The 21,499-nt window shown below is 36.4% G+C and overlaps 1 protein-coding gene across 2 annotated transcripts in view; it reads left to right on the top strand.

Annotated features, from left to right (window-relative positions):
* PGM2L1 (phosphoglucomutase 2 like 1) overlaps nucleotides 1-21,499 on the top strand; it is an 86,360-nt gene that overhangs the window by 49,917 nt on the left and 14,944 nt on the right. For both annotated transcript variants that reach the window (XM_004381964.2, XM_023736562.1), the window contains exons 6-12: nucleotides 7,165-7,358; nucleotides 14,153-14,342; nucleotides 14,683-14,780; nucleotides 15,492-15,672; nucleotides 17,376-17,469; nucleotides 17,802-17,931; nucleotides 18,165-18,354. In XM_004381964.2, coding sequence (XP_004382021.1) covers nucleotides 7,165-7,358; nucleotides 14,153-14,342; nucleotides 14,683-14,780; nucleotides 15,492-15,672; nucleotides 17,376-17,469; nucleotides 17,802-17,931; nucleotides 18,165-18,354 — 1,077 coding nt within the window. The remainder of the gene's footprint in view (nucleotides 1-7,164; nucleotides 7,359-14,152; nucleotides 14,343-14,682; nucleotides 14,781-15,491; nucleotides 15,673-17,375; nucleotides 17,470-17,801; nucleotides 17,932-18,164; nucleotides 18,355-21,499) is intronic.

Below are 21,499 nucleotides of genomic sequence, written 5' to 3'. Positions count from 1 at the left end.
TCAAAGTTCATCCATGTTGAAGCATGCATCAGAACTTCATTTCTCTTTATGGCTGAGTAATATTCCATTGTGTGTACATATCACATTTTGCTTATCCATGCATCTGGTGATGGACATTTTGGTTTTCACCTTCTGGCTGTTGTGAAAAGTGCTACAATGAATATTGGTGTATAGGTTTCTGTTTGTATTCCTGCCTTCACTTCTTCTGGGTATATACCAAGGATTGGTATTGCTCAGTCATATGTTAATTCTATGTTCAATTTTTGAGGAACTACCAACCTGTTTCCTACAATGGCTGGACCGTTTTGTATTCTCACTAGCAATGGATGAAGGTTCCAATTTCTCTGCAACCTCACCAATACTTGTTGTTTTCTTTCTTTCTTTTCTTAATTCATTGCCATTCTAATGAGAGTAAGGTAATATCTCGTTGTGGTTTTGGTTTGCATCTCCCTAATGGCTAATGATGTTGAGCATCTTTTCACGTGCTTTTTGGCCATTTGAATACCCTATTTGGTGAACAGTCAGTTCAAGTCCTTTGCCCATTTTTTGATTGAGTTGTTTGTCTTTTTGTTGTTGAGTGCTAATTCAGTTTTGAGCATATTAAGTTTGAAATGTTTGTAGTCAACCAGGTAGCAATGTCTATAGGCAGTTGAATACATAGATCTGTTTTTCAAGGGAGAAGTCTGGGCTGAAATTATAGATTTGGGATCAACACACATTTAAGAGTATTTGGAAGTCCTTTACTTGGATGAGCAGCCCAGAGATAGTAAGAAAGAGAGGAGGGCAAGAAGGGATTCCTAGGGAGTACCAACTTTAAGGGAAGGGAGGAAGAAGAGGAGTTAGGGATAGGAGATAGAAGAAAGACCAGCAAAGACCAATAACATAGAAATCAAAGGAATAAGAGATTTTCAAGGAGGGAAAGCTCAACTGTCAAAGTTAAGAACTTAGCCTCTTCTCTGAGCATCAGACTTCTATATCAAACTGCCTACCCTGATACCCATCAGATCTAACAGACATCTCAAAATCAATGTCTCTGTTAGAACAGAGCTCTTGATCCCCCTACAACCTGCCACATACACTGCCAAATATGTTCCTTCTGTAGTCCTCCCCACCGCTGTAAATTGACATTACCACTCACCTATACAAAACCCAAAAATCATTCTTGATCACCCCCTTTCCTTTACTCCTAACGTTCACTCCGTTAACAGGTTATACAGTTTCTACATCTCAAATATATGTTGAATATGTCTGTCTCTGCCTATCCCCTCCATCTCCATCTTTCCAAGCTGTTGCTGGTTTTCTGTTTGAACTACAGCATCCTAGCTGGTCTCCTTTCTTCTTCCCAGTTCTTCCCTGCAATCCATTCTCCACAAAGCGGCCAGATGATCCTTTAAAAAAATAAACCAGGTCATGTCACTCTCCTGCTTGAAGTTCTTTGATGGCTTCTCGTTCTTCTTTGAATAAAATCCAGATTCCTTACTTTGAGGCTTATAGGACTCTGCAAGAACTGCCTCCTGCCTACTTCTTTTACCTTATTTCATTCTTTCCGCTTTTGTGCTCACTACATTCCAGTCACACTGCTGATCCTTTTTGGTCCCTCCAGTTTCTGCAGTATACCAAGCTCTTTGCTACCTCTGAACCTTTGTAATTGTTTTTTCCTCTGCTTAGATTGCTCTTCCCCAGTTTTGCAGACTTACTTATTTTCATCCTTCAGGTTCCAATTCACATGTTGCTTCCCTGAAGAGACATTCCTTGCCACCTTAGCTATAGTGGCTTCCCTCGGTAAATTTCTCATCATCCTGTTTATTTCCTTCCTAGCACTTATCACTATCTGTAATTATCTAGTTTCTTTGTGATGAATTACCGTGTTAGTTTATTGACTTATTTGACCTTCCCACATTTCCATCCCCCAGATATAAGCTCATGGGGGAAGGGCTTAAATCTGTTTTGATGTTTATTGCTGTTAAACAGACTTGGCACATAGTAGACCCTCAAAGATTTTTGTTGTTGGTGGTGTTTTCTCTCTCACAATATAAGCACAAAATAAAATCCAACAGCATAAAACCTAAACAGTGAAAAGTATCTCTTCCATCCTTGCTCCCCAGTGCCCCTTCTCAGAAACAATTACTGTTCCCAGTTTTAGTTTCCTACCAGAGGTAGTCTATGCATATATAAACATATATGTATTTGTCACTCCCCCATTTTTTTACACAAATGGTAGGGCACTATATACAGTGTTCTGTGCTTTGAATTTTTACAGAACAGTATGTCTTAGAGATCATTCCATCTCTCTCTCTCTGTCTTTCTCCCTCTCTACCTCGCTGTCTCCCTCTCTCCCCCGCCTCTCTCTCAATATATAGATCTACGTCATTCATACTAAAATCTATGCAGTATTCCACTGTATTAGATGAATCCTAATTTATTTAACCAGTCCCTTGTTGATGAACATTTTATTTGTTTCTGATCTTCTGCTACTTACAAACAGTACTACAATGAATGTTTTTCTACATACATCTTTGTTCACATGTACAAGTAGATTTAGAGAATTAGTACAGAATAGTAGTTAAGAGTATGGGTTTGGTTTGGAACCTACCTAAGCCACTCAGACCCTGGGCAAGTTACTTAATTTCCCTGTACTTCCATTTCCCTGGAGTCCCTTAGTGGTACAAATGGTTAACATGCTCACTGCTAACTGAAAGGTTGGAGGTTTGAGTCCACCCAGAGGCACCTTGGAAGAATGGCCTGGCAGTCTACTTCTGAAAAATCAGCCATTGAAAACCCTAGAGCACAGTTCTACTCTGACACACATGGGGTTGCCGTGAGTCGCAGTTGACTCCATGGCAACTGGTTTTTTTTTTTTGGTTCTTGTCATGGTTTGCATTATGTCCCCCAAAAAATGTGTAAATTTGGCTAGGCCATGATTCCTGGTACTGTGTGATGTTTCTGTATGTTGTAAACCTGCCTGTATGATGTTAATGAGGGAGGATGGGTGCCAGTTGTGTTAGTAAGGCAGGACCTGATCTACAAGACTGGATTGTGTCCTGAGGCAATCTCTTGAGATATAAAAGACAGAGGTGAGCAGTGAGACAGGGGGACCTCATACCATCAAGAAAGCAGTGCCAGGAGCAGAGCGCGTCCTTTGGACAGGGGTCCCTGTGCCAAGAAGCTCCTAGTCTGGGGGAACACTGAAGAGAAGGCTGACAGAGAGGAAAAGCCTTCCCCTGGAGCTGACGCCCTGAAATTGGACTTTTAGCCTACTTTGACTGTGAGGAAATAAACTTCTCTTCATTAAAACCATCCACTTGTGGTATTTCTGTTATAGCAGCACTAGATGACTAAGACAGTTCAGTTTCCCCATCTGCATACTGGGAATAAAAATAGAACCAACATCATAGGATGAGAGTGAGGGTTTAATAAGATAGTGAATATAAAATGCCTAGCACAGTGTCTGGATCTGATAAGTGTGCAATAAATGTTAGCGGTTGTTTATAGTCTTATCATTTACAGCTACACTGTCTGATATGGTAGCCATAAGCCATTACTTAAAATATGGCCAGTCTGAATTGAGACGTGCTGTAAATGTAAAATACGTACTGGGTTTTGAAGACTTAGTACAAAAAAAAGTAAAATATCTCATTAATAATTTTATGTTGATTACATGCTGAAATGATAATATTTTCGATATATTGGGTTATAGAAAATATATTAAAATTAACTTCACCTGTTTTTATTTTTTAATGTGACTACTAGAGGATTTAAAATTACCTATGTGGATTGCATTTGAGTATCACATTGTATTTCTCCTGGGCACAGCTTTCTATAGGGTAAATCACTAGAAGCGGAACATCTGGGTCAAAGGGAATATGCAAAGAAAATTTGATGTTCTCTTTTCAAGGTAGTTGTACCAGTTGATACTCTCACCAACAATATATGACTGCCTTTTACCCCATGTGGTTGCTGTTAGTTGCTGCCAAGCTCGATTCTGATTCATGGGGACCTCGCATGTGCAGAGTAGAACTGCTCCATAGAGTTTTCAAGGCTGTGAAGCAGGTTGCCAATTCTGTCTTATAAGGTGCCTCTGCGTGGGTTGGAACCACAGACCTTCTGGCTAGTACTTAAAGATATTTGTGTTTTCATTCCTGAGAACTTTCTCTTAAAAGAGTTTCCCATTTTTCTCTAGTGCCATTTCTCTTTTTCTGTTAATTTGTAGAAACTCTTTAAATATAAAAAGTAGCTCTTGGTAATCTGTTTTGCACATATTTCCCCCCAAATTATCATTTGTCTTTATGATATTTTTCCATGTAGAAAATTTTAATTTTTTACTCTTTTAGGTTTCTAGGTTCTATGCTATGTTTAGAAAAAGTTTTCTCATTTAGATATCATATAATTTTTTCCATATTTTCTTTTCGGTTCTGTTTCTTTATATTTAAGTTTTGATCTATCTGGCACATATTTATTATGTAGTGAGATAAGATACAACTTTTTTCCCCCAAAATGGCCACTCAGTTGGCCCTACATTATTGAAGAATCCATTTTCCCCGCTGATTTGAAATTCAGCATTTATTATATACTACATTTCCATCGCATTTGAGTGTATTTATGGTATTCTTTTCTGTTTCTTTGAGCCCTGGTAGCGCAGTGGTTATATGCCCAGGTGCTAATGGAAGGCTCAGCAGTTTGAACCCACCAGCTGCTCCATGGGAGAAAGATGAGGCAGTCTGCTTCCATAAAAATTACAGGCTTGGAAAACCCTATGGGGCAGCTCTACTCTGCCCTGTAGGGTCACTGTGGGTCAGAATCGACTCGATGGCACCGAGTTTGTTTTTTTGTTTGTTTGTTTTTATTCTGTTTATTGTTATATCGATTAGTATGCCTATATTAAACTCTTTAATCACTGAAGCTTTAAAATCTCTTTTAATAGCAGTAAAGCTTAGTCCCTTCTCATTACTACTCTTCAGAATTTTCCTGACCATTTTTGAAACTTGTTTTTCTATATGAACTTTACAATCTGTTTGTCCAATCAAAAAAGATTGTTTGGGCATCTTTATTGGTATCACATTACATTTGTAGATTAATTTAGAGAGTTTCAATATCTTTATAATATTATTAAGTCTCCCTGTTCAAGAACGGGATATATCTTTTGATTCTTTCAAGACTTCTTTTTGATCCTTTAGTGGCATTCTCAAATTCTGGTTGTTTTTTTTTTTTAATAGATCTTTCACATTTCTTTTAAAGTTTATTAAAAGAAACTTTTCTGGAACCAAGCCAGTTGCTGTCATGTCAATTCCAACTCATGGCAACCCTATGTGTGTCAGAGTAGAACTCCACTCCATAGGATTTTCAATGACTGATTTTTCTGAAGTAGACCATCAGGCCTTTCTTCTGAGGCACCTCTGGATGGACTTGAAACTCCAATCTTTTGTCTGAGTATGTTTTGTTGGATCAGTTTTTCTATTACTATATCAATTAAGGATGCTTTCAGCTGTAGGTTCAGAAGACCCAACAAAAGTGGCTTAAGCTGATAGTTTATTTTTCTCACACAACAAGAAGTCCAGAGGTATATGGCTGCTGGCATGGTTCTGTAGCTCAGTGATGTCAGGCCTGATATCGCTGCAATTTTATCACTGCAATTTTTTGGCCTTTCCCTTAAACATGACCATCACATGATGGTTGCTGTACCTCCAGATATCATGTCCACATACAAGACAAGAAGAAGGGGCAGAAAGATAGACAGGCCAGGAATTTTTTCTTGTGTTTTATAAATTTTCACTGTGAGCTTTCAGGGCTTATGGAAAGAATCTTTTTTGTCACTTAAAATGCAGGAACATCCCTCCAGAGCACTTTTTGTTTTGTTTGTTTTGTTTTGTTTTTAATATCTGTCAGATTCTCACAGGTATCACTGACTTGGGAGCAGTTTCTGTATTAATTTATCAATTCTTGTCCTAAGATAATGGAGGTCCAGACCTCAGGGTTTGAATTCTAAAGGGAGTTTTTTTGTTTTTTTTTTTACTCACCTAGAGCCCAGGAAGAGACAGACAGAATTCCTCATCATCTCTCCATGGCAGTGGGCAGAAATTTTTCTATTCCATAGTTTCACCAGAAGTGAAACCCTTCAATGATCCCATTTTTATTAAGGGGTCTCAGTTCCAACTCCCTATCTTGCACATGGACGTTGCAACTCAAGAGCCAGATAAATGGACTGTCTCTAAACCCTGGGCACCAGATCAGCCCACTCAGTGTCTTATCACTCTGGTTTTCAATTCTTTATTTTTTCCCTACTGCCTGGAGTTTCCCCTTTCCTTCTTGTGAGCTATGCTATACATTTATTTTATTTTATAACTATACATTTAGATAATGTTTTTTAAAATACTTTAGCATTTTGAGGTATTTATAAAGGAAGCGTTTTCAGGTCATCTAGTCTACCATATTACTTGGCACAGAGCTTAGTACATAGATATTCAAATTCTTTCCTTCACTCAGGATACAATAGAAGGGACTTATGTCATATATATGGTAGAAGTCAGTATGGATATCCTCTAAGCAGAATCCCTTCTAACTGTGAATTATTAGAAATACATTTTCTGGCTTTTTGGGTAACTTCTAAGGTCTTATTGATCAAGCTACTTGGCAAACTGACAACTTATGAAATGTAAATAATTAACACATTAATAATCTTTCCTGACTTAATCTGGTGTGACATAAATTCTACTTTAATTTATATCTGAAAAATTATTTCTTCTGTGTCATATAGCAGAACCATTTTATAATGCTAAAGATTAGTAGTATCCAGGTTTGTGAGATATTCCATTCTTTCTAAGATTATCTTTAGTATATGATTATAAATCTAAGGGTATGATTTGATACTATGGTATATGCATATTATAATGTTGTCATAATGATACCCTGCTTATATTTTATTTGTATTGTTATTAAAGTATACTTTTTAAAAGAGAAAAATCATACATGATTGCATTACTGAAGAGTCCCTGTGGAATCTTCAAAAACTTCAGTATTCTTTGGTATTTATTAAATTAGTCCCGTGTCAACCTCTTCTATTTGATTCACTTGGTGTGCTCCTTTATAAAGCCAAAGATCTCTACTGTAGTTAAGATAGAATCTGACAAACATTTCAAGTAATTATAGCTATATTTACCTATCATCTAGGTTTATTGGGAAACTGGTGCCCAGATCACATCTCCTCATGATAAAGAAATTCTGAAATGTATAGAAGAATGTGTGGAACCCTGGAATGGTTCCTGGAATGATAATTTAGTGGATACCAGCCCACTGAAGAAAGATCCTCTACAGGACATTTGTAAAAGATACATGGAAGATCTGAAGAAGATCTGTTTTCACAGGTATCCAAGTGGGAATATAGGATAGCATTACCTTAGAATAATTTTAAAAAATGAAAGGAGTAAAAAGGGATAAAAATTTGTTGTCTATTCATTATTTTAAAATATTACAGCTAAATACTGTTATTCATAATAGAAAAAATTGAAAACAACCCAAATATCCATCAACTGATGAATGTATAAATAAAATGTGGTATATACATGTAGTGGAATATTATTCAGCTGCAAAAAAGAATGAAGTACTGATACATGCTATAACATGGATAAACCTTGAAAATATGTTAAGTGAAAGAAGCCAGTCACAAAGAACCACACATTGTATGATTCCATTTATATGAAATGTTGAGAATAGGCAAATCTACAGAGACAGAAAGTAGCTTAGTGGTTGCCTAGGGCAGGGAGGAATGGGAGGATTGGGGTGGGTGGCTTCGGGATACAGAGTTTCTTTTTGGGATAATGAGAATGTTCTAAAATTGATTGTGGTGATGGTTGTACCACTCTGTGAATATACTGAAAGCCATTGAATTATACACTTTATATTGGTTAGATTTTATAATATGTGAACCATATCTCAATAAAACTATTTTAAAATATGGTTATATATATGTATGCCCTTTATATAATAAGGTCAGGAAATTTCCTTTAAAATTTGACTTTCACATAAAACTAACACTTGCTAGAAAGAATCTGGCTTGCTAATACATTTTCCCTATCGTACAAAGTAGATTTTAGCTTTTTATCTAGTTTATTTTATTTTCAGAAATACTCCCATCAAGCTATAAATTGTTTGTTTCTCCTTCCAAAATGAGAAGTGAGCAGTAGTACCAGCTAAATGCTGCTAAAAAAAAAAAACAAAAAACCAAACCTGTTGCTGTCGATTCGATTCTGACTCATAGTGACCCTATAGGCAGTAGAACTGCCCCATAGGGCTTCCAGGGACCAACTGGTGGATTCAAACTGCTGACCTTTGGATTAGCAGCCAAGCTTAACCACTGTGTCACAAGGGCTCCAAATGCTGCTAGATATAGTAAATCTAAAGGAATTTGATATTTTTGTTATCTCTGTGTGTTTACATATAAACACTTTAATCTGAGTCATTTTAACTCTGAAGTATCATAAAAATAGTTGTCATTTTGTCATTCAATCATTTAACACATAATTGCTGTGAACCTATTATGTGGCAAGCACTGATCCAGGCACTAAAAATTTAGAACAAAACAGATGAGGTGCCTACCTCAAAGAGTTTACATTTTCTCAGCAGTCAAATAAATAATTATAAAATAATTACAGATTGTTATTGGTACTGTGAAGGAAGTAGGGTGCTATGATAGGAATAATGGAGTGGACCTCCTTTAGGGAATGGTAGTCAGAAAGGCCCCTCTGAGGAAATGACATTTAAGAATGGGAATGAGTCAGTCCTGATTAGAGATGAGAGGGCTAACAGAACAAGAAAGAACATTCTGGACAGAGGAAACAGCAAGCACAAAGATTCTGAAATGGAAAAGAGCTTGGTGTGTTCTGAGAAATGACAAAGTCAGAAAAACTAGAGGATAGTAAGTGTGGGAGTAGAGGGTAGGAATAGAAAGGGGGAAGATGAGGCAGGAGCCAGATCAAGCGGTTCCTTATAGGCCATGGAAAGAAGTTGAGATTTAATTCCAGATGCATTGGGAAACCACTGAAGAGCTTTTAAGCAGGGGGTGGCACTATCTGATTTACTTTTTAAAAAGATCATTCTGGCTACTGTGCCTGGATTAGAGGGAAGTAAGAGTAGAAGGTTGCTTGGTGGTACAAATGGTTAATATGCACAGCTGCTAACTGAAAAGTTGGAGGTTTAAGTTCACCCAGAGGTGCCTCAGAAGAAAGGCCTGGTGATGTTTTTACTTCCAGAAGAAATCAGACATTGAAAATCCTATGGAGCATAGTTCTACTCTGACACACATGGGGTCACCATGAATCAGAACCGACTCGATAGCAACTGGTATGTACCTAAGAGTGGAACCAAGGTGATGGCTTAGAGTGGTGACAGTGGAAATAGAAGTAGACAGATCTGAGAGATATTTGGAGGCAGAGCCAGGAGGACTTGCAGATAAATTGAACGTAGGCAGAAAGAGAAAGGAAGGACTTAAAGGTGACTACTGAGTTTCTGACTTTAATAGCTGGGTAGATAGTGGTGCACATTAATAATTTGGAGAAGAGGAAGGAGGAATAGGTTTAATGAGGACTGGGGAATAGGGTAAAAAAAAAAAGAGCCTGAAGAGTTCAGTGTTTGATCTCATAGGTATCTTAATCTTAAAAATCTGAGCCCCGGTGGCACAGTGGTTAAGTACTCAGCTGCTAACAGAAAGGTTGGCAGTTCGAACCTACCAGCCACTCCGAGGGAGAAAGATGTGGTAGTCTGCTTTCATAAAGATTACAGCCTGGGAAACCCTCTGGGGCAGTTCCACTCTGGCCTATAGGGTCGCTATGAGTCGGAATCCACTCGACGGCTATGAGTTTGGAGTTTTTTTTGTTTGGTTTTTTGGTTTTTTGAGATATTTAAGAGGAGCTGTCAAGTAAGTAGTTACATATGAGCCTGGAGATAAAAGCAAAAGTTTGTGCTGAAGATCTAAATTTTTAAGTGAAGTGATCAATAACATAGAAGGTATGCAAGGTCATGAAAATGAATACGATTACCCAGGTGGGTGTGTGTAGAAAGAGAGACGAGAAGAGGGTCTGTAACATTTAGCAGGTAAGTAAAAAAGTAAGCAAAGTAGGTTAAGAAGGAATAATTACCTAGGTAGAAGAGAATGTGGTATCATTAAGGTCTAATGAGGAAAGTGTTTGAAGAAGTGGTTAGCTATATCCAATACTGTAGAGGATCAAGTAAGATAAGGAGAAAGAAATAGTATTTGGATATGGTAATGTGAAGGTTATTAATACCCTTTGTATAAGCAGTTTCAGTGAGGTTCTTGGAATGAGAGCCAGATTGTAATGGGTTAATGAATAAATAGGTTCACTCGTAATTGGAGAAAATGCAAGTTAAAACAACAAAAACCACTATTTTACATGTGACAATGGAAAAAAAATTAAAGTTTAACCACCTGAAGCATTGGCAAAAATATGGAGACAGTGGAGATATGAGATACACATCTGCAGAAGATAAATTGATAAAACTAATTTGAAGAAAAATTTGGCATGTGGGCAAAAGATGTGTACAAGAATGTTCATTGCAGTACTGGTTGTAATAAAAAATACTAGAAAAATCTAAATGTTCATCCACAACAGAATGAATAAATCAGGGTACATCCATTCAATAGAATATGATAACATTAATGAAAATAAATTAATCAGCACTATATGTATAAACATGGAAAATTCTCAATAACATAATATTGAGTGAAAAAAGCAAGGTGTAGAGTAATTAGTATACCATTTATATAAAGTTCAAAACCATGTAAAACATTAGGACATATCTACAGGTATATACATAGGTGGTTAAAAAAATTGTTTCAAGTTGCATGGCAATGAAAAAGTACAAAATTCAGGATAGTGGTTATCTCTAGGGAAGGAAGCTACAAAGGGGACTTTGGTTTTGTCTAAAATGTTTAATTCTTTAACAATTTTGTTTTTTAAAGAGTATATGGGCAAAAGCAAATTAAAACAAACAAACGTAACTATATATCACATGAGAGGCATATTCACACAGAGAAGAATTACTTCAAGTGACTTTAAAACACAGTAATTTGACCATTCGTTTCTAATGGGATATATCATAAGAATAAAGAACCACAAAGAAACCTCAGATTGAATTCCGTGGTACTACTGTTGGTAGTAAGGAGCCCTGGTGGCACTACGGTTGAGCGCTCGGCTGCTAACAGAAAGGTTGGTGATTCGAACTCACCCAGCTTCTGTTGCAAGGGGGAAAGACCTGGCTATCTGCTCCCATAAGGACTATAGCCTAATAAAAAACCCTATGGGGCAGTTCTGCTCTGTCACATGGGGTCAGTATGAGTCAAAATTGACTCAGTGGTACCTAACAACAACATCACTGTTGTTAGTATGATTTGTTTGTGTGTGTGTAAATATATGTTTTTGTGTATATATATATATATATATACATATACATATACATATACATATATATATATATAAAACACACAGACATGCATATATGTAAAATAAAACACATAGATAATTATGTTAATGTCACCAGGGACTAAGATTTTAGCATAAGAGAAACATATAAAATCAAAGAAAATAAATTTTAAAACTATAATTTTAAACTTGAATTTGAAATATTAATATGAACTCATGATTCATTTACTTCTGTCTAAAATACTAATATTATTCATTGAAAAGGCCTGTGAGCACCCCTAAAGCCCATATTGTGGTTTCTAAATACCATTTCCCACTAAAAAGGAGCCAGAGCTTCTTAGATAAATTGCTGATTCCAGGACTAGGTGAGGAAATGTACTAAATGAGCCTGGGATTTTTTTTTTTTTTTTTTTTTTCAAGTGTGTTTATGTTGCTGAAGGCAGAATGAAGACACTCTTATTCAACAAAAGCTGAAAGTAAGAGTTCCAATCTCCCCACAGCCTCTCCAACATTTGTCATTTTCTGTTTTTTTTTTTTTTTTTTTTTGCCAGAAAATAAGAAAGATATCCAAGATACTGGGGTCATATCAAAAGGATTTAAAAGCCAAGTTGAAGGGGCTCCCACTGACCAAAGATGGGACAATCCAATTGACAAAAAAGAATAATCACTGATAAATACAAACAAACACAGATGAAACTTAATTTAACATTATTAAAAAGTAAGAGACATTATGTGCTTCCCCTTATGATTGAATAGGAAGTACACAGCACCTATTCTTGCAAAAGAATTGAAACTGAATCTAATGTTGCCTCTAGATTCAGCTACCTATTTACAGAAAAAACAAGGGAGAGAGGGACATATTAATACCAAGAGGATTCAATCAGCATGTCCAAGATGTAGGGCAAATAATCTAGTTTCTTCGGCTAATAAATTACATGGGAAATAAAGAAGGAAAGGAACATTTATACATTCAAAGAGACTTGAGAGACATATCAGCCAAATGATGTGAACCTTGTTCATATCCTGATACAAGTAACCAAAAACCAAACCAAACCCATTGCCATCGAATTGATTCAGACTCATAGCGACACGAGTAAACCAACTATAAAAAGGATTTTTGTGACACTTGGGGAAACTTGAACACAGACAGGTACTAGATATTAAGGAATTATTGTTAATTTTGTTAGATGTGATAATGCTATTGTGGTTATGTTTTTAAATACTAAAGTACTTTCATGTGTAATAATGTCTCGAATAAATGAAATTAGATTGGCAAAATGTTGATAAATGTGAAGCAAAGTGATGGATATATGGATATTACGTTATTCTCTCTTCTTTTTTGTACCTTTGAAAATTGTCATAATAAAAAGAGAGGGTGGCTAGTAAATGGTAGGTAAGGATATAGAGAGTTTTGCTGTGAAAAAGACAAGATAAATGGGAACTAGAGGCTAATGGGAATGATGTGGGAGAGACAGGCTAACTAAACTACTAAAGTTTTTAAGTGAGAGAAGAGGGGGACCAGAGCAGAAGTGGAGGGATTAACTTTGATAGGAAGAAGAACACTTCCTCATTGTTGTCAGATGGAAGAAGGAAAAGAAGCGTTACAGATGCTGGTGGGGTAGTAAATTTGGTGTGAGAAGATTAGGAAGTTCCCATCAGATAGCTTTTGTGTCTCAATGATACATGAGGTAAGGAGAAAGAAAAGGAATATGCAAGGGTTAGCCAAGAACCCACTGCCATAGAGTAGATTCTGGCTCATAGCAACCCTGTAGGACAGAGTAGAACTGCCCCATAGGGTTTCCAAGGCTGAAAATCCTTAGGGAAGCAGACTACCACATTTTTCTCCCGCAGAACACCTGGTGGGTTCAACCCCTGACCTTTCGTTAGCAGCTGAACGTTTGTCCTGGTGGCGCAGTGGTTAAGTGCTTGGCTGCTAACCAGAAAGTCCGAGGTTTGAACCCACCAGCTGCTCCATGGAAGAAACATGTGGCAGTCTGCTGCTGTAAAGATTTACAGCCTTGGGAACCCTATGGGGCAGTTCTGCTTTGTCCTACATGGCCACTATGATTTGGAATTGACTCGACAGCAGTGGGTTAGATTTTAAGTCAAGAAGGTATTGAATCACCATCTCGTAGAGTAAAAAAAAGTAAGCTTATTTGGATAACAAAGTAGGATTGCCTGACAGTGTTGTGTCCATTTAAAATGAAACCGTTCATACCTTTTTCTGAGATTAACTGTAGCAATATTTGGCTATTTTGATGCACACCTGGAAAACACACATAGTGGTTCAACAACGTTGGGATACTGGAGCATTAAAGTAACTGAGATGATATATAAAAAGGTGATTCAAATTAGATATCTTGGGGGTCTAAGCTGGAAATAAAGGAAGTGAAGAAAGGAGGGGTCTGCTGGAGGATAAGAAAAACCAGTTAGGAAAGTTTTTGTGATGGTTCCAATAAGAGATAACATGATGGTGGCTTGCTTAGCAGATGGAAGAAAGCTATCCAGGTCAAGGAGCTGAACCACAAAGAAAGAATGCAGTGCGTTCAAAATCTTTTTGATCTTTAAGTTAATACTGCGTAGTTGTGGAGTTTTGTTTTGTTTTTTAAAATACCTTAGACATCTGCGGCTTTAATCACTTTTTCTCAGAATTGGACTGTTTTTCATTATATCACAAGTAATAAGTTTTATGATATTGATTGAATTATGATTTTCTTTTATAGGGAAATAAACTCAAAGACCACCTTGAAATTTGTTCATACATCTTTTCATGGCGTTGGACATGACTATGTACAGTTGGCTTTTCAAGTGTTTGGTTTTAAGCCCCCAATTCCGGTACCAGAACAAAAAGATCCTGATCCAGACTTTTCTACTGTTAAATGCCCAAATCCTGAAGAAGGAGAATCTGTGCTGGTATTTTTTAAATATCTATTTCAATTATCGTTTGTTTGTGAAACTTCATCAGAATAGGTAGAATTCACCGACAATTCAAAAATTACTTACAAAAAAAAAATTACTTACAAAAGCAAGATCCACTTTAGTTTACATCTTTTAAATTATATTGGAGCCTTATGTTCCATTTTAGATTGAAATCTCTATGGTGGTATCCCTACCTCTACGCTTCTTATTTTAAATTTAGCCAAACTATATTCCTTCTAAAATGCATAGGACTGACATAGTGCCTACATTTAGGAATATTAGCATTGAATTTAACTTCTTTAGTATAATCTAGCTTTTTGGGTCACTGTTTCAGGAACTTTCTCTGAGACTAGCAGAGAAAGAAAATGCCCGTGTCGTCCTAGCCACAGACCCTGATGCAGACCGACTGGCAGTGGCGGAACTTCAGGAAAAGTAAGTAGAATTTATTCTTCAATTAAAAGCTTAAACTTTGAAAAACAGTCTTTTATTTTAAGTCTTAAAGGCTCACTGAAAATAATGAAAAAATAAAAAAAGAATATAAATCTTCTATATGCTCCATAATCCAAGGCTTAAGTTGATATCTTGACATTTCCTTCCAATCCTACTTTCTAATCAAATATTTAAAGATAAATTTGTTTTTATAAAATTGTGATTATGCTACATGTAGTTTTGTATCCTGGTTATTTTCCACTTAACACTGTAGTATAAGCAATCTTCCCTGTCCTAAAATACTGTTTGAGAATATTAATTTAAAAAATAGCATAATATCCCAACATATTATCAATTTATTTAATGATTACCTAATGTTTGCCTTTGGGTAGTTAATGTATTTTTGCCGTTTATATTTTGTGACAGATACCCTTACTCAGAAAAGGCTTAAACATTTATCATGATTTTTTTCTCATTGAGTAATGGAATAAAGACAACAATGGAATAATTTTCCAAAAGACATTGCAGCCAGCCATTCCTACCCTGAGCCCACCCCTGTGTCATTAGAAAACTAGTAGTAAATGTTTTCTCAGAGATCCTGTGTGATGATTTTTGTTTTGTCTTATCAGGATTCTAGTTTTTAGGTCTTAGAGTCAACAAGTTTTAATGAGAAACTAGAGAGGCCTTGACTTTAAATCTTCATTCTCTCTACAGTGGTCATTGGAAAGTTTTCACAGGGAATGAGTTGGCCGCTTTGTTTGGGTGGTGGATGTTTGATTGCTGGAAGAAAAATAAATCAAGAAACGCTGATGTGAAGAATGTTTATATGTTAGCCACCACAGTCTCTTCTAAAATACTGAAGGCAATTGCATTTAAAGAAGGATTTCATTTTGAAGTAAGAATAGATAATAATCTGTGTGCTACTCTTCTACACCTGTTTCTCTAAATTAAAGGCATCTCCCTACCAAAAATTTATTGATTTTATTTGTAATTTCACCCATTTTTTCTAATTCTGTTAACAGTTTTAAATTCTTAAGGTTCAGATACCTTAAGCCAAATTTATCCAGTATGTGAACAATTTCTGGGACTACGATAAGATATTCAAAAAAATTACATTAACGCTTATTATTCCATACAACAATATCTGGTTTTCATACTGGGAAAATTTGGCTCCTGGTGGCCTTATCAGTAAAATAGACTCTACTCCAAAAAATTGTAGGTGTTACCAACCACTTGTTTAGGCTCTTCAAGCTCAGTCTTAAGCAACTTTAAGTAGTCTTCTAAGTTGTAATTTAAGACCAATTCTATATCCAAAAGCTCTCTCTCTCTCAACACAGATCATTAACCTTTGTGAATGTCGGGCAGTTAAGTTGACCTTTAATGGGTCATTTTTTTGAAGCTACTGGGACAAATGTCAATTAAGTTGCCTTTACTCTGTCATCTTTGCCAAATGTCAGTGGAAATGTCACATTTGGGTATTTTTCTTGAACCATAGTTATGCTACAGGTCTTAATACTAATTGGCTGACTAAAAGAAAATTGTACCTGTCTTTATGAGATATAACTTTCCAACCTTAGCCTTTCTAAAACACAAATAACCAACTAAAAGAAATTGAAAGCTTATTCAAGCCTAAGATTCTGAATTACAATGATGTTAATATTTTCCTTGTTTATATCTATGGCAAGAAAAATGTATAATAAGCACAAAAGAGATACAGTTGCTTGCTTGTTTTTGTTGTGTGTGTATGATTTTGGTTTTTTCTTTTTTTTTTGATAGGAAATAGGTGAATTAGGAATCTTAAATTAATAATGATGAGTCCTAGAATTAGTGTGTATCACATGTTCTTTCTGTTAACTCTGAAACAGTTTCATGTCTTTAAAATGAACAGTAGTTCATTAAATGAAAAATCCTCAAATCTAATCACCAAAGAAGGACTTAGTAACTTCCTTGGTGGTTTTATTTAGGCCACAATGTGATGGTAAGATAAAGTTAGTTCAAATATATGTTGTGGTGATGTTGAAAGTGCATAATTTAAAAAGTTTTATAGCCTTTGATTACTCAGGGAGACTAAATCACAACTTTCATAGGTACTCTTACATCAGTGGTTTTAATAAAGCTTAAAGGACAGTTTCTGAGAGTCCGTGTAATTTAATCCTGGCTCCGTCTTTTATATGCAGCTTGATCTTGGGCTAATTTACCTAACCTCTAAGCCTCTGTTTCAGCAACAGAGTTTTTTGCAAGCGTTAAGAGATAATGGATGTAAAGCATCTATTACAATGCTTGATAAATAGTAGATGATCATAATCTATGAATGTATCTGTTTCACTTTATGAATCCTCACATCACCACTTATAAATACTGGATTATATTTGGTATAAATCACCTTCCTATGCTCAGTAAGTAGTAGGTAATGAATAGTGACAGTGTGTGTATTCATGGCACTTTATGACTATATATCTACCACTGTAAAAATCTTGGGGACTGAAAATATAACAAAAGATCACTGTGCAAGTGTTATGTGCATTTAGTGACAGGTTTTTCTTTAATATATATTTATGAGAGATTCACTTAACTAGAGTGGCCTCCTCTGCATTTCAGGAAACATTACCAGGTTTTAAATGGATTGGAAGTAGGATAAAAGACCTCCTGGAAAATGGGAAAGAAGTCCTTTTTGCATTTGAAGAGTCTATTGGTATGTAGTAAATATTAAAATCTTTGAAATTTGATTGAGAACCTTTTTTAAATGTGGTAATTCCATACAGAGGAATTTTTGTCTTCTGGTTTTGCATTTTGAGTTATAAAAACTACCAAGAACTCAGAAACGTGTAGATGTATTTCTCATCAGGAAAAAAAAAAAAGACTCTAAAGGTCCCTAGATCTAGATACCTTCAGTATAGATGAGTTTCGTCTAATACAGGGCTTTTAAATTCATTTTGTCCTTTTGAAGAAATGTAAAATTATTGTAATTGTCAGCTTAAGTTTTCCTCTGGTAGTATCTTTTCTAAAGATGTTTTTAATTCTTAGGTTTTCTGTGTGGAACTTCAGTTTTGGATAAAGATGGGGTCAGTGCAGCTGTTGTTGTTGCTGAGATGGCATCTTACCTTGAAACCATGAACATAACACTGAGACAGCAACTGATTAAGGTTTATGAAAAGTATGTTCTACTATTAGGAATTTCACTTGCTAAATTTTTCATTTTCTTGTCCTAAATTAGCTTTCTAAATTTGTTTTTGAGGAATAGTCAATCTTTTAAAAAGAAGTATTAAAATTGTCTGAATTAAGGGCTGCCACTTTCTACAAAATACTGTAATAGGCATATCTTTAATATATGTATATTTTTAAAGAGTTTTCTGAAATCTGATTTTAACACTTTAAATCTTTGTACAGGTATGGTTATCATATTTCAAAAACTTCATATTTCTTGTGTTATGATCCACCTACCATCAAAAGTATATTTGAAAGACTTCGTAATTTTGATTCTCCAAAAGAATATCCAAAATTTTGTGGGGCATTTGCTATATTGCATATACGGGACATTACCACTGGATATGATAGCAGCCAGCCTAATAAGAAATCAGTGAGTACCTATTTTTTTAATAATCTTTTTTATAAATTAAATAATTCATCCAATAGTAAAATAGTGAGACTAGAATCCATTGTTTTTCTCTAGAGTAGTTGTAAGTCCCTTAATGGTCTCTCTGCCTCTGATTTCTGTCTTCATCATCCCCCAAATAATCATCTACGCTACCCCCAGAATATGTATGTGTGTGTGTATGTTTTGACGCTAAATGATAGTGAAAATAAAGTCTAAAAACCTATCATTTCAAAGCCATACACCCTTCTAATTTTATCTTCCCTTTCTAATTTTATCCCCTATACCTCTGGCTAAATAGAACAACTTATAGTTTCTTACATGCCTGCATATTTTTTTATTTCTGTATTTTTGCTCAAGCTGTTTCCTTAGTCAACCTTTTATTCATATGGCTACAGGTCCATACCTCAGCATTATTTAAGACCCAAGACAAATGTCACCTCTTCCATGTAACCTTCAGATCCTGTAATCAGATATCTTCCTCCTGATGTTTCATTACATAATGGGCCTTCCTCCTGGCCCATTTGTTATCTTCTATCTTACGTTATCATCGTGTTGTACATAGCAGATCCATTTCTGAAACACCTTTCTGCCTCTCAAAGCTCCTGTCTGCATATAAGGTGCTCCGTAAATATTTAAACGTCATAGATTGCTGATCATATTCATTTTATTGTTGTTGTTATGATTATATTATTAGCCTAGCATTCAATTCATAGTGCTCCCAAGTTGTCTTGAGATTCTAGGGCCTTAACATATTTTGGGAGATCTGCAACCTCTTATGTAGAATACTACCCATATTCCATTTTTGTGTATTCATCTAGTCAACAAATACTGGTTCTCAGTTGTTGGTATTCTGTGTGTGTGTTTGTCTCTTTTTCTGTCTTTGTAAACTATTTGGAGAGAAGAACAAGTGCTTCTGCTTCCTTTTATTTCTCTAGTGTTCCTGTGCTTCAAGTAACCCTTGATGTGATGCTTTTTTCTTCTTAACTCTCTTTAAAGTTTATGATATTTGTATTCAAAGTGCTTTTTCATCCCCTCTCCTCTGATGCTTACAAGAGTTTTGTAAAGCAAGTAGCACAGATGTTGTTTTCCCTAAGGTTACGTAGTTAGTGGCAAAGATTTCTTGAGTTCTTTCTCCACCCTACACATGGACATTCATTTGTATGTTAAGCAGGTATTTAAGACCCTTCTGTGCTACAGGCACATGTACTCTGGGGATACAGCAAGGACAAAAGCACTGTTTCTGCACTCAAGAAATATTCTAGAGGGGAAATAGACAAGTAAACAACAGTTGTTTTACACTATGATAATGCTACCAGGGAATGTATCGAGTGCCATGGAAGAGCATAGGAGAGACCCCTAGTTCAGATTTTGGGGGCTTAGAGAAGATGGTATAGAGGGCTATTCTGAGCTGAATTCTAGAGTATGATTAGGAGTTACCCAGATGCAAGAGGAACAGAGAGTGTTTCAGGCAAAGGGAGCAGCAAGTGCACGATGTGGAAGTGAGAGGCATATCTCCTTCAGAGAGCACAGGTTGTTTTCTGTAACTGGAGTATGGAGTGAGGGAAGAATGGCATAGGAGAGTGGGTTGAAGAGGGGCAAACTTCCAGGCAGCTCATATGCTGTTTTAGCAATCTAGGTGAAAAATGATAGTAGACTGAATTTAACATAGTAGCAATAGTGGTAGAGAGAACTGGACAAAGTTGACTTAAATAAAGTCTAGAATAGACAAGACTTGTTGAGTTGATGGTCTGTGAGTAAGAAAGAGAGGAGGAACGTCTTTGTCTTAAGCAACTGTTGTATGGTAGTAATACTGATGGAGAGAGGCATCTCAAGGAAAAGACCAAGACTCAGGACACCTAAGTGGAAGAACCACTGTCAACCGAGGGGATAGTATAATTCCCACAGTTCCCTTAGGATGCCTTGGCAGCTGATCTGAGGACCAGGGAGAATACCAATGTCAGTCCATGTATTAATGTCATTAAAGCTTAAGTTCTTTCTTAATTTTTAGGTTAAAAGTATAAATAATATATTTTTGCACCCCAGTAGGTTATTTTGGATATCCCCTAGGATATGTATACTCCGCTTTGGAGACCGCTGATAAGCTTTTTGTGAAAATGCTTTGAAACTGTAAAGCACCTTGCAAATATAGAGGCAGGTTGGACTTTGGAGCAGATAGACCTGGCTTCCACTTCTTTTTTTTTAAATTGATGTAGCTTAAACAAAGTTTACATTTCAGGTTAGTCTCCCATACAAAAATTTATCCACACATTGCTATGTGACCCTAATTGCTCTCCCCATACTGTGTGTCTTAGTCATCTAGTGCTGCTATAACAGATATACTGCAAGTGGATGGCTTTAACAAAGAGAAATTTATTCTCTCACAGTTCAGTAGGCTACAAGTCCGAATTTAGGGCATCAGCTTCAAGGGAAAGCTTTCTCTGTCAACTCTGGGGGAAGGTCCATGTCATCAATCTTCCCTTGCTCTAGGAGCTTCTCTGAACAGGAACCTCAGGTCTAAAGGACACACTCTGCTCCTGGCACTGCTTGCTTGGTGGTATGAGTTTCCCATGTGTCTCCACTCGCTTCTCTCTTTTATATCCCAAAAGAGATTGGATTAAGACACTATCCAGTCCTGTAGACCTCATCAGTATAACCTCATCATAGTGATAGAGTTTACAACATATAAGGAAATCACATCAGATTATACAATCATACGATACTGGGAATCATGACCCAGTCAAGCCGACCGACATTTTTGGAGGACACAATTCAATCCATGACGCTGTTGACAGCACACTCCTCCTTTCCACTACTGATTCCCCATGTCCATTTGATCATTTCCTAACCCTGTCTGCCTTCCCATCTCACCTCCAGACAGAAGCTGCCCGTTTAGTCTCTTGTATCTGCTTGAGCTAAGAGACACACTCCTCACGAGCATCACTTTATGTCCCAAAGTCCAGTCCAATCCCTGTCTGAAGAGTTGGCCTCAGAAATCATTTTAGTTTTGGGCTGATAGAGAATCTGGAGGCCATGCCCTCTGGGGTTCCTCCAGTCTCAGTCAGACCATTAAGTCTGGTCTTCTTACTAGAATTTGAGTTCTGCACCCCACCTTTCTCCTGCTCCATCA

The sequence above is a fragment of the Trichechus manatus genome, unplaced genomic scaffold, assembly GCF_000243295.1.
Source record: "Trichechus manatus latirostris isolate Lorelei unplaced genomic scaffold, TriManLat1.0 scaffold00088, whole genome shotgun sequence".
In the NCBI taxonomy this organism is placed as follows: Eukaryota; Metazoa; Chordata; class Mammalia; order Sirenia; family Trichechidae; genus Trichechus; species Trichechus manatus.
This window is presented reverse-complemented; position numbering and strand designations above follow the sequence as displayed.